The sequence below is a fragment of the Terrapene carolina genome, unplaced genomic scaffold (assembly GCF_002925995.2).
Source record: "Terrapene carolina triunguis isolate 2854851 unplaced genomic scaffold, T_m_triunguis-2.0 Scaffold234, whole genome shotgun sequence".
NCBI lineage: Eukaryota > Metazoa > Chordata > Testudines > Emydidae > Terrapene > Terrapene triunguis.
In genome coordinates, this window is record NW_020664585.1 from 11,057,277 (window position 1) to 11,069,906 (window position 12,630).

The window sequence follows — 12,630 nt, forward strand, 5'->3', positions numbered from 1 at the left end:
CATGCTGCATGGGCGGGTGGGTCCATTTGCATGGAAATTAACATGCCATTATGTGCACACAATCAATGGATCTTAACTTGGGTCCTTGTTAACAGTCTCATAAAACGTTTCCTAATTTTTTGTTCCATCTTCCAAAGAAGCCATATATGCACATGAGTGGCCAACCTTGCACCATTGCATTTTAATTGAAAGGGAGAGAGAACAGCTGCACTGTTTTGTAGAAACTTTTTTTTTTTAATTAAAAGTTTTCGAAAACTTAATTTTCACAGATCGTCAACTAATTTCAAGATGGGTAAACACTAAGCATGTCATTTGGGTTTCATCAAAACACAGTGCTTGGGCAATAAACAGAACTGTTGGGCCATGCAATTCTGTCAGGGGGACTTTCATTGTTACAGGAACACTGTTGTTCAGAACCATGAGTCAAACTCTGGGCTTGTGTAGATGAACAGTTAGTGCATGGCAAGCCGGAGTGTAAATCTACAGCATACCAGCACGCTGTGCTGTCCATGTAGACCCTGCTACTGCACGCCAAAACCTCCCTAACGCACTTTGATCTACTGGGGAGTAGGTCAGAGTGCACGAGGGGACTTTTAGTGCCCGGCAGCAGGGTTGACATGGACAGTTAGTCCAAGGCAAGCTAGTGCACTGTAGACTTACACCCCAGCTTGCCACACTCTCACTGTTCATCGAGATAAGCCCTCTGAATCATAGCAGACTTTCTCTCTGGATTTATACTGGTGTAACTGAGCACAGGATTCGGTCACCTATGACAGTGTTTCTCAAAGCCGGTCTGCCGCTTATTCAGGGAAAGCCCCTGGCGGGCCGGGCCGGTTTGTTTACCTGCCGCGTCCGCAGGTTCGGCCGATCACGGCTCCCAGTGGCTGCGGTTCACCACTCCAGGCCAATGGGGGCTGCGGGAAGCTGCGGCCAGCACATCCCTCGTCCTGCCCCGTTTCCCGCAGCCCCCATTGGCCAGGAGCGGCGAACCGCGACCAGTGGGAGCCGTGATCGGCTGAACCTGCAGACGCGGCAGGTAAACAAACCGGCCCGACCCACCAGGGGCTTTCCCTGAACAAGCGGCGGACCGACTTTGAGAAACACTGGTCTATGTTATTTAAAATTGTGTATATATATATTTGGCTTCTTTGTGTTCCTAATAATTTATTAAAGCTATCAGAATTTTTTAAAATAATCAACCAACGTGCTTTTGACTATTTAACCTGCATCTTTCTATTCTGCCCTTCACTCAGTTTGGATAACCTTGTTTCTAGTCTGTTTCATTTCCTCGTTCTTATGCACTAATCTGACAGTGCAGCCTAAAGTTCTCAAGTGTAGCAGGATCTGCTTTTCAATCTCAGTAAGGGACGGGAATGCTGCATCCCTCTGGGCTTCTTCCATGCTGATTGAGAGTAGTTTGGCAATGGGCCAGGCACCAGCTGAATTCTGAGATACAGCAGGTGGGATTATGGCAGTCGAACCCCCATTCCTTTCACAATTCCTCTGGCCTCCAGGATGCATCTGAAGAAGTGGTTTTTTTACCCACAAAAGCTTATGCTCAAATAAATCTTTTAGTCTTTAAGGTGCCACCGGACACCTTGTTGTTTTTGTGGCTACAGGCTAACACGGCTACCCCCTGATACTTAACAGCCTTAACACTGACATTTGTGCCTTCATGTTTCCAGAATGGGCAGGAGCACTTTCTGAAGCTCACACATTTGTATCTCTGTGAACCACGACAGATTTCAAAATTTCAGTGATTTGAAAACAATTAGTTTTGAGGAAAAGGCCATGATGGTTTCTATTACTCGCACACAGCACTGTGCATTCTGAAATCAGAATAGGCTGCTAGACTGCAAATTACCAGTACTGTAACTGGCAAAGTGCAAGGCAGGGTCATGCAATATAATGGTATGTTAGACTGACATGTCAGGTCCTATTTTATTATAGGAAAATCTTACTTCAGTCACAGGGCAGGGTTTGAGAGAGATTGAAATTGCCCTGTCATTAATGTCTTTTAACTCATAGATCCTTGGCATTTAGAATACCAGCAAAATGAATGCTAAGAGGTTGTCTATATATGCCTGCACTTATTCTACTGCAGCCTTGTATGCAAATCTTCGATAGCACCACAAATGTTCGAGACGGAAGAGACCTATTGAACCATGCCATCCACCTCCTGGGGACCAGCGGAGGACTGTTTTTTCCTGCAGTGTCCAGTCTAGTTTTAAACAGCCCAAGTGACTAGGCTTCCCCCACGATTACACAGCCTAACACAGCTCAACATCAGGAAGATGTTCATAATATGCAGCCTAAATTTATCATGAGTTTTGGAGCATTCCATCTCACCCTTCGCATGTCTGAACACTCAGGGTAGGATTTTCAAAGTCGCATGAGGGAACCGAATGCCCTACAGGGCAGACCCAGTCCAAAAGGAATTGGACACCAAAGCCACAGGCATCTTTGTAAATCTTTGCCTCAGTTCTCCCCTGTCCTCCCCAAAATTACATTACAAATAGAAAAATGCCTATGCTAAATATTGTTACGCTGCTCCAATGGGTAACCACAGATGGTGAAATTCACCCCGTGCAGAGGGTCAGCACCAAACACTATTCCCCACTCAACAACTGGGGTTACACTAGTCCTTGACACGAGGTGACTCTCCCCGGAAGTACTGAATAGACCTCAACATTTGTCCTTTCTTAGCACTGGTTGCTTGCTGACCTATACAAACAGCAGCTCCCCAGACTCTGAGTTAGCAACGTGTATTTCACTGAGGGGCAAAGGGGGAACTTAGATACTACAGTGATGACAGAGGAATTAAAAAAAAATAAATTAGAGCTATGGTAGCTAAATCAGAGACAGACAGGCAGAGATGCTTCAGAAACACATTTGACAACTTTGCTACTACAGCAAGCCTTTCTTTTAAAGTAGCACTAGCTGGAAAAACTTCAACAGGCCATTTTTCAAAGGAAATACAGTTCCATCGAAAGTGAAATGCTTCATGAAATCAACATGATTTTGGCCAAAAAAAAAAATTTTTTTTTCCACAAAATTCTAATAATGCCAAAATGTCCCATTTTGATATTTTTATTTTGAAATGATTTTTCTTTTTCTAATTTTGTATTTTATATATTATAAAATAAAACAGAAAACCAAGCATTTCAATCAATGCTAACAATTTTTTCCCCAGAATTCTGAAGTTTTTGCATTTCATTCATATGAAAAACGAAGCCAGATTTCAAATTCCTTTATGAATTGTCATCCTCCGGCCAGCTCTACTTTTTAATGATCACAGTTAATTAGCACATAAGTGCTTCAATATCAACTTTTTAGGCCCTAAAGTCTCAATGTAAACACAATTAAGGAAAGTGGTTGTATTTATTCTCCTTTAGACTGAAAAGGTCTATACTCTTTATAATTAAACCAACTTTCAAGCATTGTAGTAATTTCCATGCATGTCTGAAATCATATTCTCCTAAGATCACAAGTACACAAATAACTAGAGATGACTGGGTAATGAATTACTGTCTGTAAAGAATACAATCTCCCTGTCTGTTAACAGCTCACAGATTAGTTATCTGCCCAAGATCCAAACTGCTTCCTTTCTGACTCAAGGGTTGGGGGCGGGAGGGGGGGGGGGGGGGGATGTTTTTTTAAAAGTAGGCTGGGTACTGTAAGGGGCTACTGCATGTCCTAGTCCAGGGGTTCTCAAACGGGGGGTTGGGGCCCCGCGGGGGGGCGGAAGGTTTTTACCAGGGGGGGGGGTCAGGAGCTGTCAGCCTCTACCCCAAACCCCACTTTGCAGCCACCATTTATAATGGTGTTAATATATAAAAAAGTGTTTTTAATTTACAAGGGGGGTTGTACTCAGAGGCTTGCGGTGTGAAAGGGGTCACCAGTATAAAAGTTTGAGAACCACTGTCCTAGTCACACTCACCAAACCAGCTTTAACCAGCATATCCAAAGCAGAAAGTAATTTTACAGTAAGTGTTAGACAGCAGAAGCCACCTAGCTCACCCAGTCCGTATCTTGCACACTTGGAGAAGGAAAATAATCTCATTGGGTGGCAGAAAAATAACACGCCCTGTCCTCCACTCTCACCAGTTTTACACTGGCGCTACTCCATTGACTTCAGTGGAATTAAGCCTGCATAACTGAATGAAGAATCAGGACCAATATTTCCTCACTTTGGGAGAGCAGGATCCATTTCAGCCTTGTGCTGGTTTATAATTCAGATTTCTAAGAAGCTGAGATGGCTTTAGCCAGAGAATTTGGGGTTCAAGTTAATACAACTGGCAGAGAATGGAGGTTTCTTTTTACCTCAAGTCAGAGCACTAAGGCTTTAGAAACTGTTTTTGTCTCTACCGTGCAGAGAAGCTGCTCACTGTGGAGTGTCTGCCTAAGATATTTATTACAGTGGACAGTAAACTGCTTGCCAAGAGGGCGGTATCTTCTCATATGGAGGCACAGTGCTTGAATGGTCCCTGAATCTGTTTGCTGCAGCTCATCTCTACAGCATGCCCAGAAAGTCATATCACAGAGCACAGTCTCAGAAGTCTAGACTATAGACTATGACATTTACTTCCAACACTCAGAGAAGTGACATCATTCATTGGTAGGGAATAATAGACAAAAATTAGCCCTGTGCACCTCTCTTCCATGGCAGTACAAGCTATTGGTAGAGAGAGAGTGACAAGCTTGAAACTAGAGAATCCACTGGGGAGAACGTCACTTGCATGTAGTGTGAATTTACTGTCCACTGAAGCCTTCTGGTTAATCTCCTGATGCACTGTAAGCACTCCAAGCTTGCTACAGTATGGCCTGAAATCCTGGGCTGTCAAAGAAGCAACCAAGTACAACAGAGCGGTGGTGCACTGCAAGGTACGGTTTTCATTAAAAACTAAGGAACTTCTCACTTGGGTTGAGGAAAAAAAAATATTTTATTTATTTTAATCATGGGATGTTTGGGATTCCTAAAAAGAAAATATTAAACAACCTAATAGGGTTTACAGGCCAGGCAGGGTGCGGGGCATGTAGTCATTTTAACAAGAGGCTCTAATGACAGAGCAAGTTATGTCTAGGACAGTGATACTCAGACCTCAGTGATTCAGGAGCCAAATTAGCGATCAACATTACCCAAAAGCGCCACCATAGTGTGAATTCATTGTTTCATTTACTATTTATTTATTTTTTCCTCACAGCAAAATGACTGACCAAGTATTCTACAATTGGCTGATAACATACTTAAAGCATCCTGATTGGTTAATTATTAAATCACACAGCGTTTTAATATCATGTGCTGCAAAGAGCCGCAGGAGACAAAGCAAGCCTCAGTCTGAGTATCACTGCTCAAGGAGCTCTGCAAGATCCAGGTCAGGGGGAAATTTGCAGTTTCTCCTACTGACAAGTAAATGGCTCTCAAATGTCCCATTTGCACTACTCAGAAGTTGCTCAAAGGCAGCTGGCCTCTTGTTCACAGACTGTTCCTCACCCAGGTCACTCTATATTTGACTGGATAATAGAAAAGGAAGAAGGCAACATTTGCTAGATTGAATCAAACAAGCAACACTGTTTAAATCTCATCTATAAAGCAGGAATTGTTGGAAATCTACCATCAATTTACCCTTGTGAAAGTGACTTCCAGTACAACAAAAGCCAACAGCAGCAACAACAAAAAACCCTGCCATCTGATTTTCAGTTTAACAGAGGAATTTAGAAAGAACTTACCTCAGTGTGAACAGGTCCTCCGTTGAATTTTTATTAATAGACACAAGGAAAGTCAAAATATCACCTTGTTTGACAGTCTTTCGTATATATTGGATTGCGATATTGTTATCCAACCTCATTTCACTTAAGGAAGGGCCACCATATGTCTGGTAAAGGAAAACACTTCCAATTCTCTGCAAAGGAGGTACTGATTCATCAATATCGTTGCCTCCCAGTCTGATCCCATTACTTTTCCTTACGTCCTCCTTAGTGCACTCCCCGGTCTCGTCCCCCGGCTGGATGGTGTAGTAAAGTTCCACAGGGCTCCCTTCAGACTGATCCGTCGCTTTCTTGCGGCCGGCCACCACCGTGGGGGGGTTAAACCAGCTTGGCAGGAGTTCCAGCTCGGCCACGCACAATCCCAGATCCCCCTTCAGCCGGCAGCTGCCTCGGACTTCCCTCGTCTCGCGGAAGGCAAACACCCGCAGACAAGGCAGCCTCTCCATGGTACTGTAGTCATCCCAGTCCCTGCCCACAACGTAGAACAGGATCTGGACTTTGGGCTTGCTCAGGTAAATTTTGTCGCTCATGATATAGGCTTTGAGTTTCCAATTAAAGGAAAACTTGTTGGTGGATCCAAATGGATTTGAAGACAACATTAGGTCCTGCGGCACTATTTGTTCAACGGAAAAGGGTCCATAGCTGGCATTTAATACAGGTGGCCTCTTGGATTTATAGATTAGGAAGGACTCCACCCGGGACTGCAAACTAGAGTTCCTCATGATATCCTGGTTGGCTTCCTTAAGAAAGAAGGAAACGTCCGCATTGTGGATATGATAGCTCACAGGCAGATAAGTTGGCAGCAAAGAAAATCTCTGTATACTCTCCAGGATGCCTCGACTCTCGGTCACTGTTGAAAGGAAAGGAGAGTTTAGAAGTTCAAAATGCTAGAGAAAATTTGGAAACATTCAGCATCAGGATGCGATCTGATGCAATCTGAGCCCATGTCACAACATGACTCTTGTGGAGTATTTGGAAAGGCAGACAGCAAGTAAGTGACCCGTTTTCATTTTTATTTCAGTGTTCTCGGCCAGCTCAATTATATCAGACAGAAATATCTTAAAATTATTCCCCAAATTGTTGGATAAAGAGTTAGTGGGACTAGTACAATAGCGATGCTTAGATATCCCGGCCATGACATGCAAGGCATGGTACATACACATGGTAAGAGACAGTCCCTACAAGAGGTTACAGACTAAATAGTCGAGGCAAACAAAGGGGAAGCAAAACCAGAGAGATGAAGAGATTTTCCAAAGGTCAAACAGCATGCTAGAGGCAGAGGTGGGAATAGGCCAGGGTTCTGGAGACCCATCCAGTGTCCTGTCTACTGGATCACACGGGCTCTCTTACTTGTTACATACATGTACTTATTTTTAAATATTTGTGTGAATTTACTCCAACCTGGCACCTCTGGGACTGAAGCCCTTTATTTATGCCTGCCGGATTAGTGTTTTGCCTCTAGTGCCCATCGCTGCAGAACCTAAGGATGGGAATTCCCAAAGCATTTTGCACTGGCTTAACTCTGCTCATCTAGGAGCCAGTGGGAGTATTACAAGCACTCTCACTACAAAGTGCCTTAAGGCTATCCTAAAGGGACCTTCCCTTGGGCATCATTAAGCCAAGGTCCTAGTATTGATAATGGCTACAGAAACTTTAGCCTCTAGGAAGCTGACGTGAATCCATCCCAGGCTGGTAGTGACCAGTTTTATGGCCTATAAGGGTATGTTTATGTAGCATTTTGGAGCGAGACTCCCAGCCCAGGTTGACAGACTTGGGCTAGCAGGCTTGCAATAACGATCTACAAAAACTACCTCTACAGACAGCGCTTTGAAGTTGCAGCTTGGGCTGGACCTCATGCTCTGAAGCTTAAAGAGGGGGCTGGGCTTCAGAGCCCAAGATCCAGCTAGAACCGCAATTTCAAAGCACTGTCTAAAGGGCTATTTGTACAGCACTAGCCCTTGTCCATCGACCCATGTTGGGAGGCTCTCTGTATATACACCCTGAAATGCATTCTTTATCCAGGTCCTGATGGACAACTATCCATATCACAGAGAGCACCACAACTGGCATCCTCCTTGCCAGTCCTAGCAGAGAGTATTAGAAATGAATGGGCCTGGAGACTCAAATAGCCTCTCATTCCTAAGGATATGGGTGGGGGGCCACACAGAGCTCTTGCCATGAGTGGGGCAAATGGAGGCCAATAGTAAAAACGGAGGCAGACACACACAACCCCAGGCACATGGTCACATGCTGGAGGGGGTTACAGAGACTCCCTGAAATAGATGGGGATTGGAGGGTGGCACACAGGGAATGGAGAAGGGCCAGGGCTCCTGGTGTATGCAATTTGCTCAGCCTATGGATGCAACGAAGTGTGTAACCCTTTAGTGAATTTAACCCTCATAATGCCCCTGGGAGGTAGGGGAGTGCAATTATATTCATTTTACAGACGGGGAGCAGAGACACTAAATGACATGCCCAAGGTGTCGCAGGCAATCTGTGGCAAAGCAGGGAACTAAAGCTGGATCTTCAGAGGCCCAGGTTAGCGCCCTAACCACTCAGTCAGTCCTTCCTCCGCTACAGAGTTTGGGGTAAAGTACTCAATAAATGTCAGCCGTTATAATGGCTAAAAAGAGTGAGCGCCCTAGAACTGTTCCCCTGAATGATGCCATGAGGGGGAAAACAACCCACATTCACAGGAATTTGAAAAACTTCACTGGCAAAATCCCACAGAGTGCACCGTGGGAATAAAAGTCTTTTTAGTAATGGTGCGGTCACATTTTTGTGTACTTTGCTGCCAGCGGAGTTTATGACATCCCTTTGTGCTGTTTATGTTTGCGTTAAAGGCCTGCATAATTAAACACTAAAAGGTTGAGAAAAGATCAGTACTGCTGATACAACCCGTGTAAACAGCATTGTGGCTTAGAGCCACCAGAAAGCCCCTGCAGATCACAGGCCTACTTTGACAAGGAAAGAGGCTGGAATGCTGAATTGCCTCTCCAAACATCTCCTCACTGATGCCCTGAGGGGGTTGGAAGACCTAGCAGCCTACCATTTCAACTGTGCATTGAAAGAAGTACCCAGAACTCTGCTAGGCTGATTTCAAAGTTCTACAGCCCTGGCCCCCATAAAATGTAGCTATACTATTGTACTCTGTCGTGGTTTGGACCATTAGTATAGAATACCAGAGACATTTGTTTTTATACAGGGACACAGCAGTGCTGCTGTCCCCAATTCTTGGGGTGTCATAGTTTAAAAAGCCAGAAGAGGCCACTGTGGTCATCTATTCTGACCTTCTGCATACAACAGGTCATAGGACTTCCCTGAATTAATTCCTGTTTGAACTAGAGCATATCTTTGGAGGGGAGAGGGGGGAGATGGTAAGTTGTTCCAATGATTAATTATCCTGACTGTTAAAAATGTACACCTTTTATTTCTAGTCTAATTTTGTCTAGTTTCAACTTCCATGTCTAGAATCAACTTCCATGAATGACCTTCAACAATGACTCTGCAGTCAGCACAGATGCCTATCGGTGCTGTAGCTGTCACACTAGTTAAAGAAGCGTTTATAGGGGCTCCCAGTGACCAGTGGTGAGCACCAGAGTCTTTTGTATAAAGCATGTGGGTTGCTATGTATTTGACTCTGCAAGCATTCAAAATTCTCATGTCGGGTATCACCCGAAAATCATGAAATTTTAAAAAATAAACAAATCTAGAGTCTTTTTATTTGCCTTCAGGTTTTAATAGTTCACATTTTTAAGCTTTTCTCTATAACCTTGAGGGCTTGAAACTTCCTCTGTTTAAAAAAAAAAGTAAGTTGAGATTCTTGAGTAATCACATGACTCCAGGAGCTGGGAATTTAAAAAAAACCACCACCAAATAGCACAAGACTTGTGATAAAATCACAAGAGTTGGCAGCATTGCTCTCTGGGTCTGATTCTCTTCCCATTTACACCAGTGTAAATCTAGAGTAACCTCCCTGAAGTCAATAGGCCTGAGTCTGATCTCTCTCACACTGATGCAACTCCACTGACTTTAATGGTGCCGCTTCCAGATTTACACTGGTGCAAGTGATATTACCATCTGGCCTAATGGAGTTCCAACCATTGTCAAACCACGCTATGGCATTGGCTACACTGGCGCTGTACAGCGCTGCAATTTGCTGCGCTCAGTGGTGTGAAAACGCTCCCTCCTGAGCGCAGTGAGTGCAGCGCTGTAAAGCGCCAGTGTAATCAGAGCCTGCAGCGCTGCACGCTCGCTCGCAGAGCTGCAAGCTACTCCCCTCGGAGAGGTGAAGGACATACAGCGCTGTGAGAGAGCTCTCGCAGCGCTGGCGGCGCGACTACACTCGTGCTTCACAGCGCTGCCGCGGCAGCGCTGCTATGGCAGCGCAGTGAATTCCCAAGTGTAGCCAAGGCCTATGTGAGAGAAAAATAATTCATGCTACATCCACAATGCAGAATCGCTACACAAAACACATGTGATCTTTAACCCTAGAGTGAAATTCACCCCCTAACATCATGCCTAAGCACCACTTATGTCCCACTTAAATCTCTCTTTTTAGGGATTATGTGGTTCTTAAACGGTTAGTAAGCTTTGGTGTGGCTTTCTGCACAGAGGTGAATATCACCCCTAGAGATACATCCCCACAATATGACAGTGTATCTAGCAGGGACCTGCAGGAGTCAGTCCAGTGTCCAGTACTATTCCATTTTTTCATTAATGACTTGGATAATGGAGTAGAGAGTATGCTTACAAAACATGCAGATGACAGCAAGCTGGGAGGGGTTGCGAGCACTTTGGAAGATAGGATTGGAATTCAAAATGACCTTGGCAAATTGGAGAATTGGTCTGAATTCAACAAAATGAAATTCAATAAAGATAAGTGCAAAGTATTTAAGTTGGGAAGGAAAAATCAAATATACAACTTCAAAATGTAGAATAACTGGCTAAATGGTTATAAGTCAACAATGTGATGAAGTTGTGACAAGACTAATATCATTCTGGGGTGTATTAATAGAAGCACTGTATGTTAGACACGGGAGATAATTGTACTGTACTTTAGGAAAGATGGGGACAAATCAGAGAGTCCAGAGGAGAGCAACAAAAATGATGAAAGATTAGAAAACCTGACCTATAAGGCAGGGCTCCCCAGAGGGGGGGGCAAGTGGGGCAGTTTGCCCCAGGCCCCACAGGGGCCCCCACGAGAATATAGTATTCTATAGTATTGCAACTTTTTTTTATGGAAGGGGCCCCTGAAATTGCTTTGCCCTAGGCCTCCTGAATCCTCTGGGCAGCCCTGCTATAAGGAAAGGTTAAAAAACAGGGCATGTTTAGTCTGAGAAAAGAAGACTGCAGGGTGGGGGTCGGGGTAACCTGATAACAGTCTTTAAATGTGTTAAGGGCTGTTATAAAGAGGAATGTGATCAATTGTTCTCCGCTCCACTAAAGGTAGGACAAGAAGTAATGGGCTTAATCTGCAGCAAGGAGGATTTAGGTTAGAGATTAGGAAAAAATTCTAGTTAAGCTCTGGAACAAGCTTCCAAGGGAGGTTGTGGAATCCCCATCACTGGACAGGTTTTTAAGAACACGTTGGACAAACACCTGTCGGGGATGCTCTAGGTTTACTGGGTCCTGCCTAAGTGCAGGGGGCTGGATTTGATGACTTCTTGAGGTCTCTTTCAGCCCTATATTTCTATTATTCGATGATTGAGCCTCATAATCGTTTACATTAAAACCCCCTTATATCTCTCTGGCAATGAAAAGAGGCCTTACAGTGAATGTAAATAGAATTTACACTCATTTTAAAGCCCTTTTTACATTGCCAGAGCGGTATAAAGGGGCCTTAGTGTAATGACAATCAGGACCTATAGCAGGCGTAGGCAACCTATGGCATGCGTGCCAAAGGCGGCACGCGAGTTGATTTTCAGTGGCACTCACACTGCCCGGGTCCTGGCCACCGGTCCAGGGGGCTCTGCATTTTAATTGAATTTTAAATGAAGCTCCTTAAACATTTTAAAAACCTTATTTACTTTACATACAACAATAGTTTACTTATATAATATAGACTTGTAGAGAGAGACCTTCTAAAAACATTAAAGTGTATTACTGGCACGCGAAACCTTAAATTAGAGTGAATAAATGAAGACTCGGCACACCACTTCTGAAAGGTTGCCGACCACTGACCTATAGTATTTACTTGTTGTTGCTTAACCCTACCTGATCCAAGAACTACATTAATGCCACTGAACAAATGTATGCTGTGTGCCATTGGGCACTAAGAGAACATTTTCAATGACACTGAGCTTCTCTTACTGCCAGATATCTATCTTAACTGTGCTGTCGAGCAATTACCTGAGGCAGGCTATCATATTAAGGAATAAGCTCTCCATCCTTTCTAGGAACTGTCAGTCCTGAAGAGCAAAGACACACACTGTTAAACAATAATACGAGTCACAAATACTGTCCAACTTTTCCTGTTTGAACATCTGACCTTCGTACTCAAGGACGCACACCCTAATTGGGCCATAAATTGCATATTCTTCTGAGGCAACCTCAGATCCTTATACTTATTCACAAGAGCAACAAGGGGTCAACATGGATGTCATTCAAAGAGAACCAATTTCCAAAGCTTTATTCCACAAATGCTTTATTACTCTTCACTTGGCTTGCCATCTGACCTAAATATTTATTGTCTGGACAAGTATTGAGTTGACCTGAACTGATGTTAGTTACTCTGAGCCACCAAAATACCAATTACATTCAGCAATTCACTGCAAAAGGCTAAAACAGGCTCATTATCCTGAAGCCCCGGGGGAAGGAGTTATTAGTACCTAAGAACACAGATTCCACATCAGAAATGTC

The 12,630-nt window shown here is 44.0% G+C and overlaps 1 protein-coding gene across 1 annotated transcript in view; it reads right to left on the reverse strand.

Annotated features, from left to right (window-relative positions):
- Positions 1-12,630, reverse strand: part of TMEM132D (transmembrane protein 132D) — a 408,468-nt gene that overhangs the window by 307,417 nt on the left and 88,421 nt on the right. Inside the window, exon 2 of the mRNA XM_026656977.1 lies at positions 5,731-6,619. Coding sequence (XP_026512762.1) covers positions 5,731-6,619 — 889 coding nt within the window. The remainder of the gene's footprint in view (positions 1-5,730; positions 6,620-12,630) is intronic.